This window comes from Rattus norvegicus, chromosome 2 (assembly GCF_021556685.1).
Source record: "Rattus norvegicus strain SHRSP/BbbUtx chromosome 2, alternate assembly SHRSP_T2T, whole genome shotgun sequence".
Lineage (NCBI taxonomy): Eukaryota > Metazoa > Chordata > Mammalia > Rodentia > Muridae > Rattus > Rattus norvegicus.
Window position 1 is genome coordinate 40,072,250 of NC_141535.1, and position 27,704 is coordinate 40,099,953.

General features: G+C 40.4%; 2 protein-coding genes across 24 annotated transcripts in view; one reads left to right on the forward strand and one right to left on the reverse strand.

The window, feature by feature from the left end:
* Positions 1–78: 78 nt before the first annotated feature.
* On the forward strand, positions 79–25,257 carry Dimt1 (DIM1 rRNA methyltransferase and ribosome maturation factor). 7 transcript variants are annotated; one of them, XM_087618056.1, is made up of 15 exons: positions 79–302; positions 738–866; positions 8,995–9,178; positions 11,901–11,995; positions 12,281–12,354; positions 13,387–13,473; positions 14,215–14,276; positions 14,355–14,448; positions 14,522–14,571; positions 16,675–16,798; positions 17,193–17,285; positions 18,288–18,352; positions 19,371–19,434; positions 21,910–22,016; positions 23,594–25,257. In XM_087618056.1, the coding sequence occupies exons 4-15, from the start codon at positions 11,917–11,919 to the stop codon at positions 23,634–23,636; spliced, it is 942 nt and encodes a 313-aa protein (XP_087474182.1). In that variant the 5' UTR covers positions 79–302; positions 738–866; positions 8,995–9,178; positions 11,901–11,916; the 3' UTR covers positions 23,637–25,257.
* The window catches only part of Kif2a (kinesin family member 2A), a 63,433-nt gene continuing 60,741 nt past the window's right edge, over positions 25,013–27,704 (reverse strand). For 16 of the 17 annotated variants that reach the window (XM_087635732.1, XM_087635693.1, XM_087635672.1 and 13 more), the window contains one exon: positions 25,553–27,189. In XM_087635732.1, coding sequence (XP_087491858.1) covers positions 27,104–27,189 — 86 coding nt within the window. In that variant the 3' untranslated portion in view covers positions 25,553–27,103. Of the gene's footprint in view, positions 27,190–27,704 lie in introns of all 17 variants that reach the window. The other variant, NM_053376.1, reaches the window with a different exon arrangement.

Here is a 27,704-nt window from a genome sequence, read left to right on the forward strand (position 1 = left end):
AGGAGGCAGGCGATAGGACAGCGGAGGGAAGGGGAGGGAGGAGCTCGTGTTCGAACCCAAAGGCGCGCGGCAGCCAATAGGGCTGTGTGCGCTTGCGTGGTACCCGGAGCCAGGCGCTGGCATAGGGGAACCTGTAACTATGGAAACCGTATGTCCTGGGAAAATCGATAGTCTGCGCTGATCGAAACCTGAGTCAAAATCATTTCATCTTCTCTATTCTATATCAGCTACTTGGTTCATGAGTCTGTCACGACAGAAGAGGGTCATCAAAAGAACCCCATTAATGAACCCTGCCACCATAGGTATGTTTTCAAATTTGGACAGGTTTTGGGGTTTCTTTGGTTTTTGGTTTTTCTGTTGGGGAGGGGTGGGGGCACGTAGTGTTCTGTTGTTTTGTCCGCAGGGGATTAAGACCAGGTCTCAGGGCTCCCAGGCTGGCATCGCACTCTTTTTATAGCCGAGGATGACCTTCAAATCCTGACGCCTCCACTTCTCAAGTGTTAGAGTTACAAGCATATAGTCTCCAGTGGTCAATGCTTTTTCAGTTCCTAGCAAAGGCAAAAGGATTCCAAAGAACCAGTTCTACCTACCCCTGCTCTGTAGTTTGAGTTTATTTGTTTTTAAGGAGAATTTATGAGGAAAATGACTTCATAAATACTGATTACTTGTTGCACATTTAAGATGTGCACGATATAGTCTCAAGATCTTTAGGTTGAATGGCCCATTTTTATTTCCAGGACGATCCTGTGACGTAGGATCCATCATTCTGTCCATTTTACAGAAGAAGAAACGGAACTCAAGAGAACTTAACGTGTCTAAAGTTCAACGGCTAGTAAATGCAAGCGTTGAGGTCTGAACTGAAAAGGGTGAGGGGAGAGGAAAAAAGAAAAGAAGGAAGGATGGAGGGAGGAAGGAAGGAAGAAAACAGTAACTGTTCATTATAAGGAAGTCCCTCACAAAAAGACTTTTTGATCAGTATAAGGATAAAAATCCTCTCAGTGGCTGACAGAGAGGAAGTGATTAAATCAGAATATATATAAAATGAAATGCAAAACCAACCATTTAAGTTGTATTGAAGGGTATTTGTTAGCATGTTAATAAATTTTCAGTGTATCCTGAAAAGAAGTTTTCAAAATACATGTTCACCCACGCTCCCTGGTGGTCTAGTGGTTAGGATTCGGCGCTCTCAAAATACATGTTCAGGAATGTCCCATATTAGGAGATTTTAAAAACGTTGAAATTCTAACTGGCCTTGCCAATTAGAAGGTAACCCAAGTTGGCTTTAAACTGGTCATGTAGCCAACGTTAATCTTGAATTTCTGAAAGTCTTGCCTCCACCTCCCAGAAGGTACTAGTTTTTGGTGGTAGTCGTGGTGGTGGTGGTGGTAATGGTGGTGGTGGTTAGTTGGTTGGTGATTGCTTAGTTGTATCTTCTGATTTTATAAAAAAAATATTATGCCAGTTGTGGTGGCCCACGCTGGTAGGATTTGCTGAAGGAGGCAGAGACAGGAGGATCACAAGTTCAAGGCCAGCCTGGGTTCCCTGGGTTCGGTCCCCAGCTCCGAAAAAAAAAAAAAAAAGAGTTAATAGAATCTTTTTGGGGTTGGGGATTTAGCTCAGTGGTAGAGCGCTTTCCTAACAAGCCCAAGGCCCTGGGTTCGGTCCTCAGCTCCGGAAAAAAAAATTACTTAAATTTAAGTATTCATAGAATTATGTGATATCTTATTAAAATTAAATACCCTGAGTCCTGGAGAAATGGCTCAGTGGCTAAGAGCACCAGGTCCAGTCCCCAGAATTCACATGGTGTCCCACAACTCTGTAAATTCATTTCCAGAAGTTTCAATGCCTTCTGCTGAACTCTGCTGGCACCAAACGCACACCAGGTATACGTACATACAGGCAGATAAAATATTCATATAAAATAAATCTTTTTAAACGATTTAAAATTTCTTTTAAAATGAAATTCAAGCCTTGGCTTGAGTGGACTGGAGCAGGTAAAGACACCTGCCCCAAGCCTGGGTCACACATAGTGTAAAGAGAGAACCAACTCCCAATAATTACCCTGTGATATCTACATGAGCTAAAACTTACTTTTAAAAAATATGACACAGGTCTTAACTTTTTTAAATACATGGTATCACGTCACCCAAATTGACTTTAGACTGGCTATGTAGCCAAGAATAATCTTGAATTTCTGAAACACTTGCCTCCACCTCCCAGATACTGAGATTATAAGCATGTGATGCCCAGTTTAGGTTGTGCTAGAGATCAAACTAACTTTGATACATGATAGCCAAGCACTGAGTTACACCCCCAACCCCAGATCCTGACTAATTTGGTTGTGTTAGAGAGTGTATCCAGTGCTTTGATTCAATCAGGAATCATCTAAAAGGTCCTTGTCCCCGGTTTGTTTTTGGTAGATCAATAAAGATGCCAGTGGTGGGCTGGGCAAAGGGAGACGGGGTAGGACCCTTATTGTTGCCTGGGCTAGGAGGCAGCAGGGAGGGGACGGAGGATTGCTGGGTTGTGGTGGAAGAAGGAATAGGAGACCTGCAGGAGAGAAAGCCATATGAGAATTCCCACAGGCCACTTCCCTGATTGGGCCTGGGGTAGCAGAGGAAAGTTTAGAAGTGACCAGTCATTGAGTTAGCCAAGGCATTTCAAAAATAACCTAATGTGTGTGTGTGCCTTTCATGACGCTTTACAGTTTTATGAGATCCCATTTGTCAATTCTTGATCTTACAGCATAAGCCATTGGTGTTTTGTTCAGGAAATTTTCTCCAGTGCCCATGTGTTCTAGGCTCTTCCCCATTTTTTCTTCTATTAGTTTCAGTGTATCTGGTTTGATGTGGAGGTCCTTGATCCACTTGGAGTTGAGCTTTTTACAAGGCAATAAGAATGGATCGATTTGTATTCCTCTATATGCTGACCTCCAGTTGAACCAGCGCCATTTGTTGAAAATGCTGTCTTTTTTCTATTAAATAATTTTAGTTCCTTTGTCAAAAATCAAGTGAGCATAGATGTCTGGATTCATTTCTGGATCATCAATTTTATTCCATTGATCTATCTACCTGTCTCTATACCAATACCATATAGTTTTTAATCACTATTGCTCTGTAATACACCTTGAGGTCAGAGATGGTGATTCCCTCAGAAGCTCTTTTATTGTTGGGTTTTGTTATTCCAAATGAATTTGCAAATTGTTCTTTCTTTTTCTTTTTTAAAGATTTAATTATTTACTATATATAAGTACACTGTAGCTGTCTTCAGACACACCAGAAGAGGGCATCAGATCCCCATTACAGATGGTTGTGAGCCACCATGTGGTTGCTGGGATTTGAACTCAGGACCTCTGGAAGAGCAGTCTGTGCTCTTAACCACTGAGCCATCTTTCCAGCCCCAAACTGCTCTTTCTAACTCTATGAAGAATTGAATTGGAATTTTGATGGGGGTTGCATTGAATCTGTAGATTGTTTTCCGCAAGATGGCCATTTTTTATTATATTAATCCTGCCAACCCATGAGCATGGGAGATCTTTCCATCTTCTGAGATCTTCTTCAATTGCTTTCTTCAGAGACTTGAAGTTCTCATCATACAGATTTTTCACTTGTTTGGTTAGAGTCACACCAAGGTAGTTTATGTTATTTGTGACTATTGTGAAGGGTGTCATTTCCATAATTTCTTTCTAAGCCTGTTTATCCTCTGAGTAGAGGAAGGCTACTGATTTGTTTGAGTTAATTTTATACCCAGCCACTTTGCCAAAGTTGTTTATCAGGCTTAGTAGTTCTCTGGTGGAACTTTTGGGGCCACTTAAGCATAATATCACTTCATCTGCAAATAGTGATATTTTTACTTCTCCCTTTCTAACTTGTATCCCTTTGATTTCTTTTTGTTGTCTGATTGCTCTGGCTAGGACTTTGAGTACTATATTGAATAGTTAGGGAAAGAAAGTGGACAGTCTTGTCTAGTCCCTGATTTTAGTGAGATTGTTTCAAGTTTCTCTCCCTTTAGTTTGATGTTAGCTACTGGTTTGCTGTATATTGCTTTTATTATGTTTACATGTAGGCCTTGAATTCCTGATCATTCCAGGACTTTTATCATGATGGGGTGTTGAATTTTGTCAAATGCTTTCTCAGCATCTAATGAGATGATCATGAGTTTTTTTCCTTTGAGTTTGTTTACATAGTGGATTACGTTGATTGATTTCCTTATATTGAACCATCCTTGCACTCCTGGGATGAAGCCTACTTGATCATGATAGATGATTGTTTTGATGTGTTCTTGGATTCAGTTTCTGAGAATTTTATTGAGTGTTTTTGCATCGATACTCATAAGGGAAATTGGTCTGAAGTTCTCTTTCTTTGTTGTGTCTTTGTGTGCTTTAGATATAAGAGTAATTGTGGCTTCATGGAAGGAATTGGGTAGTGTTCCTTCTGTTTCTATTTTGTGGAATAGCTTGGACTGTATTGGTATTGGATTTTTTATAAAGGTCTGATAGAATTCTGCACTAAACCCATCTGGCCCTGGGCATTTTCTGGGTTGGGAGACTTGTAATGACTGTTTCTATTTCTTTAGGGGTTATGGGACTATTTAGATGGTTTATCTGATCCTGATTTAACTTTAATACCTGGTATTTGTCTAGAAAATTGCCCATTTCATCCAGGTTTTCCAGTTTTGTTCAATATAGGCTTTTGTAGTAGGATCTGATTTTTTTTTTAATTTCTTCCATTTCTCTCATTATGTCTCTGATTTTGTTAATTTGGATAGTGTCTCTGTGCCCTCTGGTTAGTCTGGCTAAGGGTTTACCTATCTTGTTTTTGATCTTAATGCAGGCATCAGTATTGGAAAGAAAGACACTTTCTCTTCTATTCAGTCTCAGCTTAAATTGATACAAGATGATTTAGTAGGTGGGAAGTAATAGTATGTGGTGTTGGAGATCAAAGTCAAGGTCTCACACATGCTAAACAAGCACTGTGCCCTTTTTATTACTTTTAATTACTTAAAATGTAATTAAAACTTTTTTTAACATTTATTATGAATACAGCATTCTGCCTGCTCATATGTTTTCAGGCCACAAGAGGGCCCTAGATCTCATTATAAGATAGTTATGAGCCACCATGTGGGCGCTGGGAATTTAACTCAGGAGCTCTGGAAGAATAGCCAATGCTCTTAACTTATGAGCCATTTCTCCAGCTCAAACGTTAATTTGTAATAACATGCAAAGTCCATCTGCATGCATATCATGGCACACATATGGGGGTCAGAGGCCTCACCTTCCATTTCAATGAGGCAGCTGGTTTCTGCCGTTGTGCAGTGTATTCCAAGCTAGCTGCCTTCAAGCGTCCAGGCCAGGTTTCCAGATGCATGCCGAATCCAAGTTTTTGGGTTTTTTTTTTTTTTTTTTTGGATGTGCGGTTCATGCATAGGACTCAAGTCCATTCATTAGGCCTCAACTGCTAGCATATTTTACCTGCTGAGGACATCTCCCTAGCCCTAGCCTGTTAATTTTTAAATGCACATGGAGACCCTCAAAGAAAATGAAGACCTAAGAGGAATCCAAACAGAATGCTTACTTTTGATCTATTTATATTACAATTTTATGGTTATGAGTGTTTCCCCTTCATGTCTGTACACCATGAATGTCAGGTACCCAGAGAGGTCAGAAGAGGATATCCGATACCCTGGCACTGGAGTTACACACAGTTGTGAGCTGTCATGTGAATCCTAAGAATCTAATCTGGGCCCTCTGTAAGAGCAACAAGTACTCTTAACTCCTGAGCCATCTCTCTAACCTCAAATAAAATTTGTATACATTCTAGGCAAAGAAATGATAGATTTATAAAGAAATTATTCAAATGAGTTACACCCTTTGTGTTAGGGGCAACAAGTTGTGGAAGTCACAGGGATTCCTACATAATTGTCTTGGTCAGGGTTTCTATTCCGGCCAAGAAGCAAGTTGGGGAAGAAAGGGTTTATTTAGTTTACACTTCCACACTGCCGTTCATCACCTCAGAAATTCAGGACTGAAACTCAAGCAGGTCAGGAAGCAGGAGCTGATGCAGAGACCATGGAGGAATGTTACTTATTGGCTTGCTTCCCCTGGCTTGCTCAGCTTGCTTTGTTATAGAACCCAAGACGACCAGCCCTGGGATGGCACCACCCACAATGCACTGGGTCCTCTTGATCACTAATTGAGAAAATGCCTTACACCTAGATCTCATGGATGCATTTCTTCAACTGAGGCTCCTTTTTGTGATAACTCCATCTTGTGTCAAGTTGACACACAAAACCAGCCAGTACAACAATATATACGTTATATACTTCCCTGATTGTTTCATGGTTTTTTTCTTTACCTTCCTCAAACATATGGTGTTAGCTTTATGGATGTGGTCCCTTTGCATTTTCTTATTTATGGGTGTCTTGTCTTTTTCTTTTGAAACCAGAGCTCACTTATGTGGCCGGGAACTTAGTAGATATCCCAAAGTGGCTTTGAATTCTCAGTAATCCTCCTACCTCATCTCCCGGAGTACTGCAATTAGAAGACTATGACCCCATGGGCGGTTTCAAATATTGTATTTTGGACATAGCCCACAAGTTCCTCAAATAGCACCAAAAGCACTATACTTTTAAGGCTCTAAGTCTATAAAAACCAGGCCTCATTTCTAGCATCAGCTGTCATTTATTGCACTATCATGAGCAAGATGCTATACATTTTTGCCCTTGACTTTTCTCACTGATACAACAGCCATATATCTATAGGGGGTTCTGATGCCCTAATCAGGAATCTACATGCGAACATTAAAAGGTCTTGTTACCCAGTTGGCTTTTGATGGGTCATCTAAAGATGTTATTGGCCAATGAGCTGGGTGGAATAGGTGGGACTTCCAGTTTCCCTTCCCAGGCAAGCTAGAGATTCAGAGAAAGATCTACTATGTTTCAGGGAGAAAAAGCCATCAGCCATGTGAGATCTAGTGTGGAGTGGACATTGGCCAGTTCCCCAACTGGGCCTGGGTTAGCAGGCGAGAGGTTAGAAACACAACTAAGCTGAGGGCAGATTTATGGTGCTGAGCTCAGCCTAAAGGTAACTGGGCAACTAAAGTTGAAGACAGATTTAGAGGGCTAAGCTGGGAGTGAAAAGTAGGGTACAATAGCCAAGGAAGGCTTAGAAGAGCCCGGCCATTGAGCTAAAACATATTAAAAATAAGTTAATGCGTGTGTGTGTGTGTGTGTGTGTGTGTGTGTGTGTGTGCGCGCGCGCGCGCGCGCGCGCGCGCCTGTGTGTGTTTTATCCAAGGGAACCTGGGCAGGGCTAGTAGAATAGTCTACCTGAAGCTTAAAGCAGAGTAGAAAAAGCTATACACTACAGATGACAACCAACACAGGATGAAAATTCACTATTTATTTTAAAAATTCTTGGCTGGATTACACATACACAATAATATAGTTCATGGGGGGGAGTGGTGTCTCAGCTGAGCAAGTCACATGGTTCCAGAGTGGGCAACTAGAACAAAGAACACAACCGCCAGAGGGATTTACCCCGGGGTCCTTTTCAAAGGAGTCTAGCCACCTCAGAGAGCCTTAGCTGAGATACTGAGAGCCCCTGCTGTACAAAGAGACAATATGACTGCTCTGAGACAAGATTCAGATAGTAAAGGAACATACTTCCTACAAGCAAGTAATCAAAAGACATTGAAACAAAATTTGATTTAATTGTTTTTAAAGATAAAAGGGAATATAATGATAATTTTAAAATGTTCTTGAATATACAGAGATATTAAGCTCCACAAAAGGGAGAAGTTAGAGAGATTATATGGAAAAAAATGCTTTAGAGAAGATTCTTAAAAGTCTTGTCAGGAGAAAATACTCAAAATCTTTGAAAATGGTCTCCTCATGAGACTTCTGGGATTTCTTTACCTGGTGTGACAAAATTAGAACCTAGAAATAGGCTTATACAATAAGTACATATAGATAATAAAAAATGAGGTTTTTGATCTTTAGAAATTAGGTTGAAAAACGGGATAGGGAACCAACCCTATTTCAGACACTAGAAATTTAGGCTTTGATCTCATGAAGGTCAAGATAAGAAACAAGAGAGACATTGTCTTATCAGTTAATATTTATTTACAATGCTTTAATTTATGTTTTAAATTTTTTTTATTTATCAAAATGATCCGAGGAAACCTGGTAGAGCTGGTAGTGTGATTCACCTGGAGCTTAAATCGGGGTAGCAAAAACAACATGCTACATATATCTGGCTCACAAAGTTGCTTAGAGAGTTAACAATCTAACAATGTACTTAATGGACTTACCCAGTCCCTGGGATGCACAGTGGGGTGCTGTTATGTTACTCCCAACCTTCCACCCCTCAAAAGAAAACGTGTGCACACGTTCATTCGTGGATTTGTGAGTGTGTTGGCCAGGGCCAGGGATGTGGCATAAGTGCCTTTGTGTGTGTGGAAATGAGAGGAGGAGTTTCAAGACTAGATTCCAGCTGGTGTTTTGACCTGCTAAACCATCCTTTGGTAATTTTTGTTTCACAATTTTAAATGAAGCAGTGTTAATTCATTTTTTTTAATCTTAGCTTTCTTATAAGCTCTACATCTTAATATCTAAGTCAATTTTGCGGGGAGAGTGTAGCACCATCAAGAATCTCTCTTCAGAATGAATCGTTTATTGTTCCAAACATCCTAATTAAAGGCCTCCTGAAACCAAAGCTAACTCCCCCAAAAGGTCCCACATAGAGATAAAAAACAATTTTTAAAAACCAACATTCTATGTGGGAAATGCATCTCACTGTTTTCTCTTTCAGCTGACTTTCAAAAACTTAACACCAGAGTAGTTTATGAAAATATACAGATTCCAGTGGCTTTTTAAACATTAAAAAATTGTTGGGACAATCTTCTTGTGCACAGTGTAAAGGCTGTATTATTCAAATGTTGGTTTCATACCACCAGAGAGTTTAGTACAATCTGACTTTGGTATTGTTATTTTTAGGGATCATCACTGGTCTCAGTATTTTGTAAACTCCTGTTCATTGCTTCTAATCAGTTTAATAAAGAGCTGATGGCCAATGGCTAAGGAGGAAAGGAACAGAGATAGTAACTGTCGGAAGAATTGAGAGGTGGGACTTCGCCTTCAGCACATGGAGGAAGTCGGATATACCAGAACTGAGTGAGAGGTAAAAGGCCGCGTAGCAAATGAGCACTAGAATAATTGGGTTAATTAAGTTAGAAGAGCTAGCTGAAAGTGGCCAGATAAGGCCTAAGCTATAGTAAATAATGCTTCGAGTGCAGAATGCTAATATTTTGATAAGTCAAATCCTTGTTGTACACCACTTCAATATCTGTCTATGGTCTCACCTTGAACCACGGGCCTACGGGGTTGGATATGCTTCACTTACCAAATGCTGTCCTGTTGTGTGTAGCTTTTTAAAAAGTAGTATTTATTTAATGTATATTAGTACACTGCAACTGTCTTCAAACACACCAGAAGAGGGAATCGGATCTCTTTACAGATGGTTGTGAGCCACCATGTGGTTGCTGGGAATTGAACTCAGGACATCTGGAAGAGCAGTCGGTGCTCTTAACCGCTGAGCCATCTCTACAGCTCCCATAATTTGAGAATTTATCCACATGGATCAGTGTTCCTGGACTGTCTGTCAACATTATGACAGTGATGCTTATTCATCAAACAAGAAACGGACGGCTTTTTGAACAAAATAGAAGCAAGAAGTGAAAGAAGTGAACCAGGACAGTGTAGGGGTTGGTTCTGATGCTAAGGTCCCCAATCCATCAATAAAGATACCAGCAATCAATGACTGAGGGTGGGTGGAATGAGTGGGAGGACGGAGGCAGAATCGAGAGAACTGGGGAAGAAGAAGGAGGTAACACCAACCAGCCATGTGAGTTTTCAGGTTTGAGTAGCCAAGGGCCACTCTTTCCAATTATACCTGGGGTGGCAGGAAACGTTTAGCAGAGTCAGTCATTGAGTTAACAAAGGCATTTTAAGATTAACTGGTGTGTGTGTGTGTGTGTGTGTGTGTGTGTGTGTGTGTGTGTGTGTGGTTTTTATCTGGGAATTAAAGGGAATCTGTATCTGAAGACAGCTACAGTGTACTTATGTATAGTAAATGAATAAATCTTTTTAAAAAATTCTCAAATTGCCAAAGCCACCATTTTTGGGTATGTAGGTTGCTCATTGTTATGGCCCTGCTAGTGTGCAGTGACCTTGCTCCTGGAAAATGAACTGAATGGTCTCACCATCAGCTGTGGTGCCTAGTGTGAAGTCCAGCATGGGCAGTGCTGCTGCCATAGTGAAGAGAAGGCTTGTGCCATGCCCCAGGGAGGTAGCACAGGAGTCTGGGGATATTGCTATGTGTACGAGACTGCACATCTCCTCTTCTAGAAAATAAGCTATTTTAAAAAGCGGTGGTGATGTCATGTTCAGACTCCATGTTAGTATCTTGGAGGGACTTTGTATTGCTGAGTGCCAGTAACTGTAAGGGCAAGCTAAAGAGAAACAATTTCAGAAAGAAAAACAACTCCATAATTTTTGCTAATTGCATAGTTTGGCTTTTGTAACTGTGTACTTAGCTTGCAGCTGCGGGCTGGGAACATTGAGGACTTTCCAGGCTCAGAGATGAACTTGGGTCCAGAATATCCAGCTGTAGTCACCTGCGGGCTGGAATGAAGGCTTTCAATTGGCTCATAGGCAGTGTTCAAGTACTCTTTGGTAAGAACCCCAAAACAGTAGACTATAAAAGATTCTATTAGGATATTTTAGAACTTTTCCTGAGCTCGAATTACAGCAAAGAAAAGAAAGACTAAAACCTAGGCTAGGGAACAGGGTCTTAGCAGTCGGCTTTGGTGGCTGGTTACAAAGACCTTCTTCAGAGCACAAACAGGAAAATTAAAACCGAGACATTATACTGGCAGGAAAAACAACCAGGAGTCTTTTAATACGGATTTTACAGCCCAGCGAATAGTCCCATTACAATATCCAATACGTACCTAAAATCAATACCATTAACAGGCTTTTGAAATTGTTATAGCCCTTATCTTCCTATGAATAAACACTGAGAGCAGCATATTTTTTTCTTTAAAGATTTATTTACTTATTTTATGTACAGCATTCCACCTGCATATGTGACTGCAGGCCAGAAGAGGGCACTAGGTCTCATTACAGATGGTTGTGAGTCACCATGTGGTTGCTGGGAATTGAACTCAGGACCTCTGGAAGAGCAGTCAGTGCTCTTAACCACTGAGCCATCTCTCCAGCCCGAGAGCAGCATATTTTTAACTATGACATCCCAGTGATGGAACTCAGTAAAACGACAAGAGAATGAACAAAAAGGCAGAGAGAAGTGCCGTGTTGTAACGAGAGCTAATTCTAATCTCCTAATTCCTTTCCACAACGAAGAGACACGTTGCCCTAAACCACCAAACTCCATCAAGCCTAGGCTTCTCAGCCCACAACCTGCAGGGAAACAGGAAAGAGACACATGAGAGATCTTTCCGCAGATATCATAAGGTCCCAGGGAAGGGACCAATCCTAACTGCCTGCCTGAGCGGTGCATGTCCTCTGGGAAATCAGGCTCTTGGGGCAGTCGTTGCTCCAGCCAAAACTCCAAAATCCCGCAACTAAGAGGCTCAGGCGGGTATTGCTCCGGAGGAACTCACCAAAGACTACAATTCCCAGCAGCCACTGGGCTCCAGCCGGCCATGCTCCGGGAGGAGCCCATAAGAGACTATAAATCCCAGCAGCCACTGAGCTCTAGCCTGCTGGTGGTTGGGTGGGTCAGTGATTGCAGTGGGAGGGGAAGTGGGCCTCTCCAGCCCTTGGTAGTGACGGCTGCTGGCGGCCTCTTCCACGCGGTGCACCGCAGTTTTCTCTTGCCCTAGGGACTCCTCGGAGAAGATGCCGAAGGCCAAGTCCGCAGCGAGTAGCCGCCGGCGGGATCGTCAGGAGCAGCGGGGGGAGCTGAAGCGAGCTGGAGGTGCGGTGTGGAGGAAGCTTGGGACTGACCCACGGCAGGGGAGCGCTACTGTGGCCTGCGCCCTTAACCGCTCTGAGAAGGGTGGGCGCTCAGCGCTGTCCCTTCTTCCTTGCCTGCAGGAGGGATGGATGGACTTAAAGACACATCCCAACCCCGCACATGTGTACGGCGCTTGTGGATGCCTTGGAGGAGAAACCGTCCCCTGTCCATCCTGCTGCTGTGGGACGGCCTGAGATCGATTCTTGAAAAGTTGGGAAATTAAGGGTGCTTCGTGTTTTATTTCAGGACTCATGTTCAACACAGGGATCGGACAGCACATTTTGAAAAATCCTCTAATTGTTAACAGCATCATCGATAAGGTTGGTGTAAACGGTGAAAGGCAGAGCGTTTGTGTGTCATTTATATTTTTCTGAGTACTTATGACATGTTGCGTGCCCATAATTACCCCAGCGTTTGAGGAAGCTGAGGCAGGGGGATATGCTTGACCGCAGCCTCTCTACATCCTAAGAAAATAAAGATAAAATAAGATAGTGTGCCTGACATAGAACAGTTGCGCTGTATGTATATGTTGGGTGAATTAAGAGTTGCCCAGGGATTTCCAGATTTTTTTTCTTTTTTCTTTTTTTCTTTTTTTCGGAGCTGGGGACCGAACCCAGGGCCTTGTGCTTGCAAGGCAAGTGCTCTACCACTGAGCTAAATCCCCAACCCCCGATTTCCAGATTATTTAACCACTTTTCTGAGGCTACTATTTGTTTTTGAAATTGAGTCTCCTATAGTTCAGGCTGACCTCAAACATGGTATATAGACAAAGCCAGCCTTGAACTTAATGGTTCCTTCACTCCACTTTCCAAGTGTGTATCATTCTGATTACTTTCTAAGTACATCACCATTACTCTTTTTACTCCAGATGGTAAATTTATGTCCAAAATGTCCCCAGAAAAACATATGGTACTGCATATAAATTATTTGGAGGATATATATGCACACTCATAGAGTTTTGTGTGGTTACTATATTCTTAAAACTACACAATGGTTAAGAATTGAGTTCTCTTTTTCATTTGAATGCACTTTTTACCATTTGAACTCTTTGGAAGGAACAGTTACAGTTTGCCGAAATTATTGCCAATGTAGAAAGCAGGATCCCATCAATAGAACTGCTCGCTTTTGTTTTTGTTCTGACTCTAGAAGTTGAGTAAATTCCCCTAGGTTAGGACATGTAGACTTTCATTTATACCTAATGTCCTTGAGGTACTACTGTTAGCTATATATGCCCTGAAGAAAAAGGAAGCTAGTGTGAAATGTCTTTAAGTGTGCACCGATAAACAAAAACAGTCACTTGTAAACTGTGTGTTCAGGTGGGCCAGAGCCTAAGGAGTTGTGCTTGCTTGTAGGCCGCTTTAAGACCCACTGATGTGGTGCTGGAAGTTGGGCCTGGGACTGGCAACATGACGGTCAAGCTGTTAGAAAAAGCCAAAAAGGTAAGGGGTGGCGGGGTTGGCTTCTGTGTTTCTCTCAAATTAGCTCAGCTGGTTTACAAATGTGAACATTTTAATAAATTGACATTGTTCCAATAGTAGTTCTTGAGCCCTTAGAAATTTTGTCTCTTAACAATGAGAGTTCTTTATCAAGAAAACCAAATCTACCCTTGGTGTATTGCTGGGCAAGCTAATACAGGGATGGACCCCATCTTTAAAGGAGTAGTAATAAAAGAGAAATGCTGAGATAACCCAACGAGCAGCTAACCCTTATGAAGCCTGGAAGAGCAAAGCTGTGAAGTCAGTTGTTAGGACCAAGATCAACGGAAGACCTCTAGAGGGTGGGATGGGGAAGAATGGATCAAGGAGCCAAGGAGAATAAGCAACTTAAATGGCTGCAGTGCAGAAGCAGCCATGGCACTTGGTGAAGCCTCTGTTGAGCTCTCTCCACTTCCATTCACTTGCAGTGTTAGGGCCTCCGCTCTGATGAGAGTACTTATGGGAGTATGTCTCTTGTATATGGTCTGAAAAACACTAACTACATAAAGTGTATTCTTGTCGTCTGTTCAGTAACAGAATGGAGACAGATCAGACAGGATGTTTTTTGAAATGGAAGAATACAGCCAAGCTGGTGTTGGTATTAAGATTGAAAAAAGCTTAAATCACACAATTCATACGAGTTATGACTTGGATGGTAAAGCATTTATATTCCACAATCAAGCTTTTTTGTTATTGTTGATGTAGGTAGTTGCCTGTGAACTTGATCCAAGGCTAGTAGCTGAACTTCACAAAAGAGTTCAGGGCACGTGAGTATACGTAATAATTAAAGTACATTTCAATCTCTGGAAACAACCGTCTCTTAAAATTTCCTTCCTTCTTTTCAGGCCTCTGGCCAGCAAACTCCAGGTCCTGGTCGGAGATGTGTTGAAGTCGGATTTGCCATTCTTTGATGCTTGTGTGGCAAACTTGCCTTATCAGGTATCTCTCAGAAACATCCAATGAAGGATTTCTCTGGTATCTTTCCTCGGAGCTAACTGTAATTCTCTTTCAGATCTCCTCTCCCTTTGTCTTCAAGTTGCTGCTCCACCGGCCATTTTTCAGGTTTGTGAAAAACAAACAGTTGCTGCTAAACTTTAGACAATTTTGGCCAGAAACACAGCGAAAAATATACACAACAAAATACTGCTGGAGAACTTTGTAGAAAGTAACAATTTCTGGGACCAGAACATAGCTCAGTTAATGAAGTGGAGTGCTTATTAGCATCCAGAAAGCCCCTAGTTCAGTCTACAGCACCACAGAAAACTCAGCATGGTGGTGGGCACCTGTATTCCCAGCACTTGAGACAAGAAGCAGGAGATCAGTTCATACTCATCTTTGGTTACACAGCTAGTTCAGAGCCAGCCTAAGTTGCCTAATAGCCAATCTCAGAAACATAACATACATGAATGCACACACATATAAAAATACTGATTTCTGGGGCTGGGGATTTAACTCAGTGGTAGAGCACTTGCCTAGCAAGCACAAGGACCTGGGTTCGGTCCGCAGCTCCGAAAAAAAGAAAAAAAAAAAATACTGATTTCTAGGGAGGTCTTTTAGTTGATAAAGTCTTTGGGCTGTTAAATGTGTGTGCATGCCATTCCTTCTACATTTTAAAGTCTAATCCCCTTGAATAAACATTGATAAAAACTGTTCTTACATTATGTCTAGATACTTGGAGTAAAGTCTTAACTAGTTATCTTTTTCTTTTTTTAAGATTTATTTATTTTATATGAGTACATCTTAGCACTATTCAGACACAGTAGAAGAGGGTATTAGATCTCATTACACATGGTTATGAGCCACCATGTGGTTGCTGAGAATTGAACTCAGGACCTTTAGAAGAGCAGTCAGTGCTCTTAACCTCTGAGCCATCTCTCCAGCCCTTAACTGATTATTAAAGCAGTATGTTTTATACAGTGGTTTGAAGCTAAGTCACATACCCATTTACTGTTTATGAAATAAGTTTTTAAATCATGGGGGGGGGTCAAAACTATATTTTTAAGAAGTTGCATGTTTGTGCGGAGTGTTTCTCCCTGCACTTACAGAGGTCAGAGGACGACTTGAAGGCTGTCAGGGATCAAGTCATCAGGCTTGATAACATGCCTTTGCCTCTCCTCCCATTTCCCTTTTAATTGGTGCAGAATAAATCATATTAGAAGATAACTGCATGTAGGTTTTATAAACGTTTTGTTTGGGATATGTAGACACACATAGATAACTATGAAAGCCAAGGAAGGGGATTGAGAATTTAAGACCTGCTTGGGCAACTTTGTGAGACCTGATCTCACAATCACAAGCAGAAGGACTGGAGATAAAGCCCAGTGCTAGAGCATTTACCTTTATGCATGAGGCCTTTGCTTCAGCTCCCAGGACACCACACACAAAAGTCAAATACGGTTTTGAAATGCTCTTCTCTTCACATTTAAAAGTGTTACCATGGGGTTGGGGATTTGGCTCAGTGGTAGAGCGCTTGCCTAGCAAGCACAAGGCCCTGGGTTCGGTCCCCAGCTCCAGAAAAAAAAAAAAGTGTTACCATTACTTGCAGAAAGTTGTTAAACCAAAGGAACACTGGACATTGCAGCCTACCAAGCCATACCTCAGATATAATTCCAACTACAACACAAATACAGTTCTTCTGTGGAGGCAACGTTACTGTTGTTTTTTTTCCTGAGAAGACATCTATTTAGACTAGTAAGTCCATAATAAGATCTAAATACTAAATAGTTCTTTACCTAACCCCCGAGGGAAAGTCATCTTCACTGAGGCTGGGAGTACCACTATCTGCTTTGTGATGATGACATCAAGGCTCAAAGTGTTCTACCTTCTGATCTTAGTGCCATTAACTGTGCCTCCTCCCAGGACAATTCAGTGTAGTTAAAAATACAACGGTAAGGACTTTGGCGATTGCTCAGTGGTTAAAAGCATATGTTGCTTTTGCAGAGGATCAGGGTTCTATCCTGAGCACCCACGTGGCAACGATCAACTAGCTTTAACTCCTGTTCTAAGGATCCACTGCCCACATCTGACCTTCCTGGGCACCAATGCACACACGGTGCAGATGCATACATAGAGGCGAAACACTCACACACAAAATAACAAGTTTAATTAAAACTGTGAGTAATTGACAATGAACACTTTTCTTGTTCCTTTTTGCTTCCTTTTCAGATGTGCTATACTTATGTTTCAAAGAGAGTTTGCTCTTCGTTTGGTTGCAAAGCCTGGAGATAAATTATACTGTAGACTCTCCATCAATACACAGCTTTTAGCACGTGTGGACCACCTAATGAAGGTCTGAGGTTTACTTCTTTTAAATTAACCCTGGAGCACTTTGTCTTGCTCTCTGAAACCCCACCCCACCCCAGCCCCTTTTTGAGATGAAGGGTCTTTTTCTGTAAGTCAGTCTAGCCTAGAACTATCAGCTTCCCAAATGCTGAAGTGTCAGGTCTAAGCCACACCATATCTGGCCAAGAGAACATCTTGGATTAACAACTTAGAGTTACCTTGCCAGTTACAGTAGCATACACCTTTAATCCCAGCAGAAGGCTGGATTAAGAAGCAGGAGGCAGAAGGGTAAAAATCTCTTGAGTTCCAGGCCAGTCAGAACTATATGGTCAGACCCTGTTTCAAAACAAATAAGTAAATGAAGTTGCTTCAGAGAGGACTAAACATTTTCTGATTGACAGGTGGGGAAGAATAATTTCAGACCACCCCCCAAGGTGGAGTCCAGCGTGGTAAGGATAGAACCGAAGAATCCACCACCACCAATCAATTTTCAGGTGAGGCCAAAATACTAGGTCATTAAAGGCAAAAACATCCAGGTTGTAAAATGTCATACTAAAGCAACAGAGCAATACTGAATAGACCTAAATATCCAAATAGAGGAAGACAGGAATGGGGACTAACTTGATGTAAAATAGTTATGAGTATACACAGAAACATGGAAAATGTAAAAGGCAGAATGTTTAGAATATAGTTGCTTTTCAAAACTTAAGATTATTACTGGATTCTCAGCCCTTGGGGCAAACATATTTGAATTAGAATTACTTTTGAATTACTTTTGTGGTCAAAAACAACTAGCCCATTTGATATAAAATTTTACTAATTACCTAAGAGAAAAACTTGGACAAGTTATACCCTAAATCATGTTGGACTTTAAACTTGATGTTTTCCTTCATTTTGTTTTTGTTTTTGTTTTTGTTTTTGTTTTTTTTGTTTTGGTTTGGTTTTTTTGTTTTTGTTTTTTTAAGGTAGGGTCTCATGTGGCTCAAATTCTCTATGTACTGGATGACCGTAGTTAGACTCTGTAAGTGCTGGGATCACAGGCATGTGCCACTGTGCCTAGGTTGAATCCATTTGGAAAGTGAGCCTAATGCCGTATTATGAGTGGTGACAACTTTTCCCCCCTTAATTAAAAAATGATACTATATTCAGTGAGATTCACGAACGTGCAGAAGTGTGCATCATTGTGCATATATGTGCTAGTTAGATCAAAAGGTATGCCATTTTCATTTCCTCTGGCTTTATGCAGTAAAAATGGAGGGGGTTGGAGATGGCTCAGTGGTTAAGAGCACTGACTGCTCTTCCAGAGGTCCCGAGTTCAAATCCCAGCAACCACATGGTAGCTCACAACCATCTGTAATGGGGATCTGATGCCCTCTTCTGGTGTGTCTGAAGACAGCTATAAGTGTATTTATATATAAGAAATAAATCTTTAGAAGAAATGGAGGAGTAGATAAGTTGGATATTCTGAAGAAAAAAAAATCCATCTTATATTTCAGGAATGGGATGGCTTAGTAAGAATCACTTTTGTTCGAAAAAACAAGACACTGTCTGCTGCATTCAAGTAAGTAGCCTACTATTTTGTAAAAAGAATATAAAACAGGTACCCTAAAGTATAAATATTACTCATGTCAAGCAGAGTTCACCTTTTAAAATTTCATACTATTCTGAGAGGCTAAGTGCAACAAAATTGGAGTTGGGAGTCAAATTAGCTTTTCTTTGCAAAACAGAAAAAAAACAGTAATTTAGCCACAAATTTTCCAACTTTTTGCTTTTGAGTTTTCTACATTTCATTGTGAGTTGGGACATGTGTCATGGTGCACATGTGGAGGTCAGTGGACCACTGTGAAGAGTTTGTTCTCTCCCAATTTTACATGTGTTCTGGGAATGGAACTCTGATTATTAGGCTTGCCCAGCCTTAGTAGCTCAGCCACTTCCTAGATTTTGTACTGTTTTATTAACTTGAAAAAACTCTAACATTACTTGGGAGTATCCAAAGAGGTAAGATTTGATTTTAGAGAGCTTGAACATTTTATTTCTGGCCATGCCAAGGATTGAGCCTATGGTCTTAAGCATGCTAAGTGAGTACGCTTATCAATGATTCCTTCAGACCTCTTGAGTTCCAGGCTGGCCTTGAACTTGCAATTCCCCCTACAGCAGTGTTTCTAGCAGCTAGTATTATAGGCCATTGCCACAAGACCCAGCAAATTTGTTTGGTTTTTTTTTTGTTGTTTTTTTTTTTTTCTTTTCTTTTTTTTTTTTTTTTTCGGAGCTGGGGACCGAACCCAGGGCCTTGCGCTTGCTAGGCAAGCACTCTACCACTGAGCTAAATCCCCAACGCAAATTTGTTTTTTTATGGGGAATTTTTGTGGATTTTTTTACATTGCGTTAGGGGGATGTCAAAGAACAACTGGCAAGAGTGGTCTTTTCCTTCCTCTGTGTGGGTTCTAGGGCTTGGTTTCAGGTTGCTGGTCATAACAGCCGGTGCCTTTACAGCTTGTTGAACCACCTGATAGACCCAGAACATTTATTTCACCTAAATTATGCATAATCTGATTTTATACTTATGATATAATTTCCAGATCAAGTGCGGTCCAACAGCTATTGGAAAAAAACTACAGAATTCACTGTTCAGTACAGAATACTGTGAGTAGAAATTACTTCATTGATTGTTTGTTTTGAGACAGGGTCTCTAGATAGTCCTGGAATTCAGTTTGTGGACTGACCAAGCTGGCCTCGAACTCAGATCTCCCTGCCTCTGCCCTCCAAGTAATGGGTTTAAAGGCATATACCTCTTGGATTTTTCAGTGAGGTTTACTTTTTAAAGTGTTCTTTTTACCAGTCTCTTACAGAACACAGCCATACTGCTTGCCAAGTCTGTCTGCCTGTCTAGATTACAGACAAAAGCATAGCATTCTTTACTTTCTGTTCTAAAGCAGGTTTCCCCTAACAGGTCTTTACTTTCATCCGCTGTAAGCAGGTTTTCCCTTTCCCTTTGGATTTCTTACTCTTTCTCTAAGGAGTCCCTCCTTTAATGGCAGCTTACTTCAAGCAGCATAGCTCTTTCCCTTCCCTCCTTTGTGCTGTTCCTCAGGGCAGCTGCTAAGGCTACAGCTTGCCTGAGTGTTTTTCTTTTAAACCCTTAATAAAATTATCCTCAAGCTTCCAAAAAAAAAAAAAAATCAACAAAAAACTTTTTTTTAAACTTATATAATCTATAGAACCCTTAAAGTCAATACATAATTTCTAAGATTTCTTTTGATAGTTTTGAAATGTTCTTGCTATGAAGCTTAGGCTGAGTTTGAGTTTCAACAGGTTATTTTTGCTGTGAATTCTATGAACCCTGTCCTCTTTAACATATTTATTTAGCCCTAATAAAAGTTGTATTCATCTAATTTGGAATTTCTTCAAGTATATAGATTAATATACTTTAGATTCTTGGCTTAAATGTCTGTAATTTGCTACCTGTCTTAGGTTTTTAGTGCTGTGAAGAGAAACCATGACTAAGGCAAACCTTTAATAATGTTTACTCTTTAATGCTTGATAAAGGGAAACATTTAATTGGAGCTGGCTTAGTTTCAGAGGTTCAGTCCATTATCGTGGCTGAAAGCTTGGCAGAGTGCAGGCAGACTTGGTGCTGGATGGGCCCAGAGTTCTGCATCTTGATCAGCAGGCAGCAGAAGGCAACAGTCTTCTTTGCAGGCAGCCAGGGGGCTCTGATTCCACACTAGGTAGAGTCTGAGACCTCAAAGGCTACCCCCAGTGACACTTCCTCCAAGGCCATACCTCCTAACACTTCCATGGGCCAAACATCCAAACACATGAGTCTATGGGGCTCAAAACCTATTGAAGCCACCACATTACCCTTGTGATTATCCTGTTTGTTGTTCAGATAGTGGCCCATGCGGCCACTGTCTGCGTTATCTCCCAAGTGCTGGCTGGCATTAAAGGCATGTTCCCATGTTATACTAGTAAGCACAGATTTAAAGGTCCTATTTTGCTTTTTCTTTAAACATCTAGAAATTTTAAATAAGCAGAACAAAATGTAGACCGAATAGCTCATTTCCGGATATGTGCCTCATGCCTCTAACAGTTTGATTTGACGCAAGTGTGGGAGTCCTCATGCATTTGTTGGTTTTTAAGCATTCTAAGTTTGACAGAGCAGATATAGTAAGACTATTTCCTTTTGCTTTTGTTATTTTTGGAGACAGGGGTTTCTCTGTGTAGCCCTGGCTGTCCCAGAAATAGCTCTGCAGACCAGGCTAGCTTCGAACTCCAAAATGCTGGGATTAAAAGCTTAAAGGCATGCACAACCACTACCTGGACTCTTCCTTTTATATTTTTTATGGCCCATATTCTCTTCTGCTTTAATATACCATAGACTATCTCCATTCTCTAATATGGGCAAAAACTACAATATTTGAGGATAATTTTAAAAACTAAGTTAGATTTTAAAAAGTCTTCACATAAATAATGTGAATTAAGTAAAGTCAATCACTGTTGTTTGAGTCTTATTCTGTAGCATAAGCTTGCCCTGACTTTGGGTTAGTCCTCCTACTTCCTAAGTGCCAGGATTACAGGGGTGAGCTCTTACACCCAGCAACATGTAATGTACTAAAAAGAGCAGTTACTCCTGAATTAATTTTTTAAAAATTTATTTATGTATATGAGCACACTGTAGCTGTCTTCAGATACACCAGAAGAGGGCATCGGATCCCATTACAGGTGGTTGTGAGCCACCACGTGGTTGCTGGGAATTGAACTCAGGACCTCTGGAAGAGCAGTCAATGTTCTTAACTGTTGAGCCATCTCTCCAGCCCATGAATTATTTTTAAAAGACCAGTAACTGCTTTAAAATTTCACGAAGTCTGAAACCTACATTTTTACATTTTAAAGACAAAAAGGGGCAATACATATATTCATGATAACTCAAGTAATCTAAGTATTATGTCAAAATATCAGCCTCTTATTAGAAATCAGAGTCTTACCCAAACTGTCAGTTTTCCCAGCTTTCATTTATAGATTAAAGGTGACTATAATTACTGAACTTTAAAAAAAAGAGAGTCGTGGTATCTCCATTAAAGATATGTTGCTCATTTATTCTGGATCTTATATTGATAGGTAATACCAGAAGATTTCAGTATAGCCGATAAAATACAGCAGATCCTAACCAACACAGGTTTTAGTGACAAACGGGCACGTTCCATGGACATAGATGATTTTATCAGGTAATTACATCTGTTGTTCTAAATGCTTACATTTCTTTACTGTGGCATCCTCAGAGAGATTTAAAGGCTTTTAAGCAGCATAAGGTGCTACCTGGGTGAGTTATTGCATAGCACTTTTACGGAGTGGGAAACAGTTATTTGGTGTCAAGCAGTGGTTCTCAACCTTCCTCATGCTGCAACCCTCATGTGGTGACCCCCAATCATGTATTTTCATTGCTACTTCATAACTGTGATTTTTGCTAATGTTATGAATTGTGATGTAACCTGTTATAACCTGTTGTTTTCCAATGGTCTTTGGCAATCCCTGTGAAAAGGTCCTTTGACCCACAGGTTGAGAACCACTGGGGTAAAGGGTGGCAGCTAGTTAGCTGCAGCAGAATGCATGTGTTAACAGACAGTAGTAAAGAACAACAGTCTTCGCCAGAACACAGCCTGGGTTTATGTGTGCTGTGTGTTTCTTCCCTCTTGCTCCAACCCCAAACTCATTCACGATTTACTAGCTCACGCTCACCTCTCCACATTAGAACAAGCATCGGGACACACATAGCTGGAGCTGATGACCCGTCCTTTCCTTACTTAGATAGCTACTATTAAACAGATAAGCATGAACTGTCTGTTAGAGCCACGTCAGCTGATTAGTCACTTAACGCAGTTCTGTGGCCCGAGGCAAATGCAACACCTGTTAAGTCTAAGGGTACCACACTTATTTCGGCAATGTGGACTAAATTTTGTTCTATTTTGAATTAAAGTAAGTTTCAGTCAATTACCCAACTGTACTTAACTCACTGACACTAACTTGCAGAACTTACTGGACATTTTGTTAACTGTTTTCTTACATTGCTGAGGACTGCAACTCGGGGACATGCATAGCTAGACAAGTACTCTACTACTAGGATGTGTCCCCACTTTTACCCAATTTTAAAACATTAGTGTTCTAGAGACTGAATTTAAAAATTAAGGATGGAGTGTTAGACATTAGTTTGCTTTTCAGTAGGACAGTCTAGACCAAGAGTTACTGTGTTACTGACTGGCTAGAAGGAGTACTGAGTCTTCATTGGATGTTAACATTGCTAAGTACCTACACTGTGCTTTTCCAGGCATTTTAGTCCATATGGACCTCTTCCTATAGGCCATTCTAAAAAATAACCTCAGGTACGAATACATTATTTTAAAAACTTCATTCTTAACTTCCTCAGCGTGACATTTTCTAGCGAAAGACAGATAAGCACAAAGTATCCACAAAGAGAATAATGTATATTTTACTAAACATCTGTAACGGTCCAGGGAATGGGCAGAGACCCATCTCACCTTGAGAACAAGTGCTGTTGAGCGGAGGATATAGCAAGTCTTTAAGGTAATTTCAATCAGTTCCAATTTAATTTAAAGCAGTAGATTACAACAAAAGACACACATGCCGTGGTGCACGTGTTTCCATAGTCACTAGCACTTGGAGTAGGTGTCTCAGGTATGTTGATGTGTTTATGTATTAGGATTGATTAATGGTATGTACATCTGTGTCAGAAGTCGGGTTTGTGGTTTAACACTGTTCCTTTTTGGTCCCCCCCCCCCCATTTCAGGTTGCTACACGGATTTAATGCAGAAGGTATCCACTTCTCCTAGCCATCTGAAAACTATTTTTTCAAGACCAAGAAAAAAATGAAGTTACACAATCCTAATATTTGAGAATACCACTGATTTTGTTCTATAGGACATCATTTACTTTTTAAATTATTTAATAATAACTTTTATACCATTGATTATCCTGTATGTGAAAGGTGGTTGTTTTTTTTTTTATAAATATATATTTTCTCTAGTGTTTTAAATATACTGCAAAGGGCAGGGTTCAATATAATGGTCTTCAAGTTTGAAAGTCGCGGACATGCACAACCATATACTTAAGCTTTGTAACGATTTATTGTATGAAGACATTACTTTTATTCACCATGTTTTAGACCGTGAGGCTCACTGAGGCCTACAGCTCACTCAACTAGTCAAAAAGCTGTCGTCCTCCTCATTCACATACTGTAAGGAGCTTAAGGTGGCTTCTCTTCACACCATTCCTATGTGTTAATGCTTGCCTGCTGCATCACGAACAACACAATTCTGGGAGCTAGAGTCTGCTGCACTGACAGGGCAGGCATGTTCTGCATATGACAATACCTGTGAAATGCAGAAGCGGAGAAAAAACCAACTCCTGTGTGGTAAATCACATTTTCTTAAGGGAGACAGGATCTACAATTTCAAATTTAGAGGAATTCTGGAAGGTTTTGTCAATCAAACAGCTTGTATAATAATTTATTTAATTCCTTTATCGAATGAGAGCTTTTTCTTTTTTTTTTTTTTTTGGAGCTGGGGACCGAACCCAGGGCCTTGCGCTTGCCAGGCAAGCACTCTACCTCTGAGCTAAATCCCCAACCTCTAAGAGGTCTTTTTGAGGTCAACTCTAATCTCAGAATCTTGCCTCAGCCCCCTAAATAAATTCTGGGTTGCACTTGTACATTGCAAAGTAAGTTTTCCAGTTTCAGCTTTTTAAAAGAACAGACTACAACTACAGGCTCCTGGTTCCCTGACTTCTAGATAACTAAAGTTCCACTACCTAGTGTTTCTTTTTAAGCTACTTAAAATTCGTCAGAAGATAAATGCTGTTCATATATTTTAATAAATTAGCTGTTTTATTTATATAAGGAAACTAGCTTCATTGGATATTTGGCTCTCTTTATACCTAAAACTTAAAAGGAATATGTCCAATTAGTTTAGAAAGATTGCTAAGTAAACTTAAGAATACAAATAGTTTGCCTACAGTTTTTCCTCCAAAATTCAGCTTCAAAGTCATAGTGAACACTTATGTTAGCTATGAATAGTTAGCAGCCTTTAAGTTTGAGAAGTTTCTAAAGAATAATGTACAACAGAAAAATTTCACTTAGCTGCAGAAGCAGCTTTTGTCACATGAGTAGTAACTGTCCTTGAAGTGCATGTTTATCGTCAGCGTCGAACAACAGCTTTGCAGAGTTAGCTCTTACCACTTCTACCTTAGGGAGACGTTTCTGCTTGGCCAGGCTTTCTCAGCTAGTTTTCTGCTGACTAAAGCTTCCCTCTGTAAAGCTGAGGCTCATCTTACCTCCCAGAATGTTTACTGACTACAGATCAGGACGGAGCCAATAAGGCAACATATCCCTATTAGGACCTTCAAAGACAATGCCTGTCCAATGCCAATAACATTAAACTATTTTGCAAGTTATAAGCAATTTTGTGCCTTTATTGCCCACTACATTAACAGCCACCCTCAAAACTGGGGACAAGGTACATAGAGCTGGCCGTCCTGGAACTTAGTATGTACACCAGGCTGGCCCTGAACTCAGAAATCCACCTGCCTTTGCTTCCAATTGCTGGGATTAAAGGCATGTACTCAGCAAAAATTACCTTCTTAAACAGCTTGTCTTTGAAACAAACACAAATAGAATATATCATAAAACTGCAAGAAAACCTGAGTTCCTTCCAAAACAAAGGTGATTATATTGAAGTACATTATTTCTAAATTTGTTTCATAAATTTCATTTATTAATAAGCATATTGTGAAAAAATCTACATTTGATTTAGATTTCATGTTTACAGAGCTTTTTGACCATGGTGTTAGGATTCCTCACAGCTACCCTCTCATTTATGACAAGTGAATGAGAATAAAGAATCTGGCTCATTGACTCTATTCATAGATTTCCCCTTGGTTCACCTACTGAATCAGCAGGTTCCCTAGAGTTAATCACGAGATCCATGGGAGGTTCTTTGGTTCACCTACTGGACTATGTAGGGGGAACCAAGGGAAAACTCCTAGAGATATACATATATATATATATCTTTAAACAATATTTACATGAAAATTGGCCAGTTTTCTTTTTTAGACGAGCAGCTATAAAAATGAGTGCTGCCATTTAAAGAGTAGCCTATTTTACCACCAATCTATAGGTGAAATATGATTCTCACCAAATAACCATCACATCCCAGGTATTAGATGGAGCTTGGAAAGACCTGCCTTGTAAGTCGTCAACACATCCCGGGGTTGGTTACATACTCTATGCTTGGCTATCTAACTTATGCTATGGACTACTTTCAGTGTACATACAAATGTTCATGCATCAGAAACCAGTCTCCTTTAACAGTACGTTACGTTTTGGTGAGCTAATAAACACTTCAACTTCAATAACGGCATCGCTAAGGACCAGATTCCACTATGAGTCTTGTTAACACCACTGCACACACACTGCATGTATATATGTATTATCCTAAGATAAAAGTCCTCTCAGAATTTCTTTACTTTTTATTATACACCAACTAGTTTATATTTTAGTTTTTACAGAGAAAGTGGTAAGAAAGTTATAATCGCATGTCATGGTATTAAAATCATAATTCCAGATTTCTTTACACGTAAGACGAAGTGGTCCAGCAGCTTGCCCACTGTCAGGCCGCAGTCCCGTTCAACTGATACGGCTCATCCTGCCAAAGTGACTAGTCACACACACACACACGCGCCTCAATACAGTAAAATGCACACGCAATAAAGGAACTTACAGTTACAAACAAGGAATGTACTTCTCGTGGCTGTGTTTCAGAAGCCTGCAGTCGCTAGCCTTAGGGAAGGCACAGGAGGATGAGTAACCACAACTGGCCCTAGGAGTAGGCGAAGTATGTACATCACTGATGAGGTATGCATGCACGCAGAGGACTCAAAACTGCTCAGTCTTGCTACCAAAATTGATGTGAGTTAAAGGAAATTCTGTGGTTTCCCCTATTTTCCACTTCTGGATTACTTCCACAACCTTTAAATAAAATTGGCAAGGATATCGAAAAGCAATCACTATGTGGGTAAATGAAACAAAATACTTCACTAATCCCAATTGTTACTTGTGCCTCTTGGACTAGAAGCATTTTGTAGACAAAGGAGTGTTTCACAAAATTGAAATGTCATTCAGATGAAGGACAAGATATTTTCCACACACTTAAGATTTCAAAAACGTTCAAGTGGCCTTTACAGTTGGACCACCATGTGTTACAGTATTGGGGATTCCAGCGATCCTTTAGTAGCAAATACCAACTTAGAGGGCTCGGGGTCTCTTGGGGTTAATCTGCTTGCTGGCTTGTTCTTCTTCTTGTAGCGCTGCACGAAAAGATTTCACTTTATCTTGGAATAAGAAAAGAACACAGGAGTCAGTACTGTAAAACAAGCAATACAGCGAGCGCACAACTTTTATACTGTCAAGTACCTCCCAACTATGCTCAACCGGAACGCACACATACCTAGAATATTTAAAGGTTTAAATATGTGATCCTGTCTAAAAGGGAACGATGAGTCCTACTCACATGTAAAGCAGGTACTCCTTTCAATATTATGAAATTTCTACTCAGTGCTACTCCACCATTTTTACCTAAAATTTAAAACCTGATCTCCCCCCACCCCCCCAAAAAAAATCTGTTTTCTTGTCAGGGATTATAAGAAAAGTTAACAGAACAACACATAATTGCTCTTACATATTCTATGTCTACTACTTTTTATTGATCGATAGGTTAATAAATTGTTAAATTACAAGGAGCTATGGAAATAACTCATGTTCTACAGCCATGGTGCTCAATGGAAGTGGCGTTTCCAGGAACATTTACTCATGTCTAGAGCTGTTTTACATATCACAGCTGGTATGT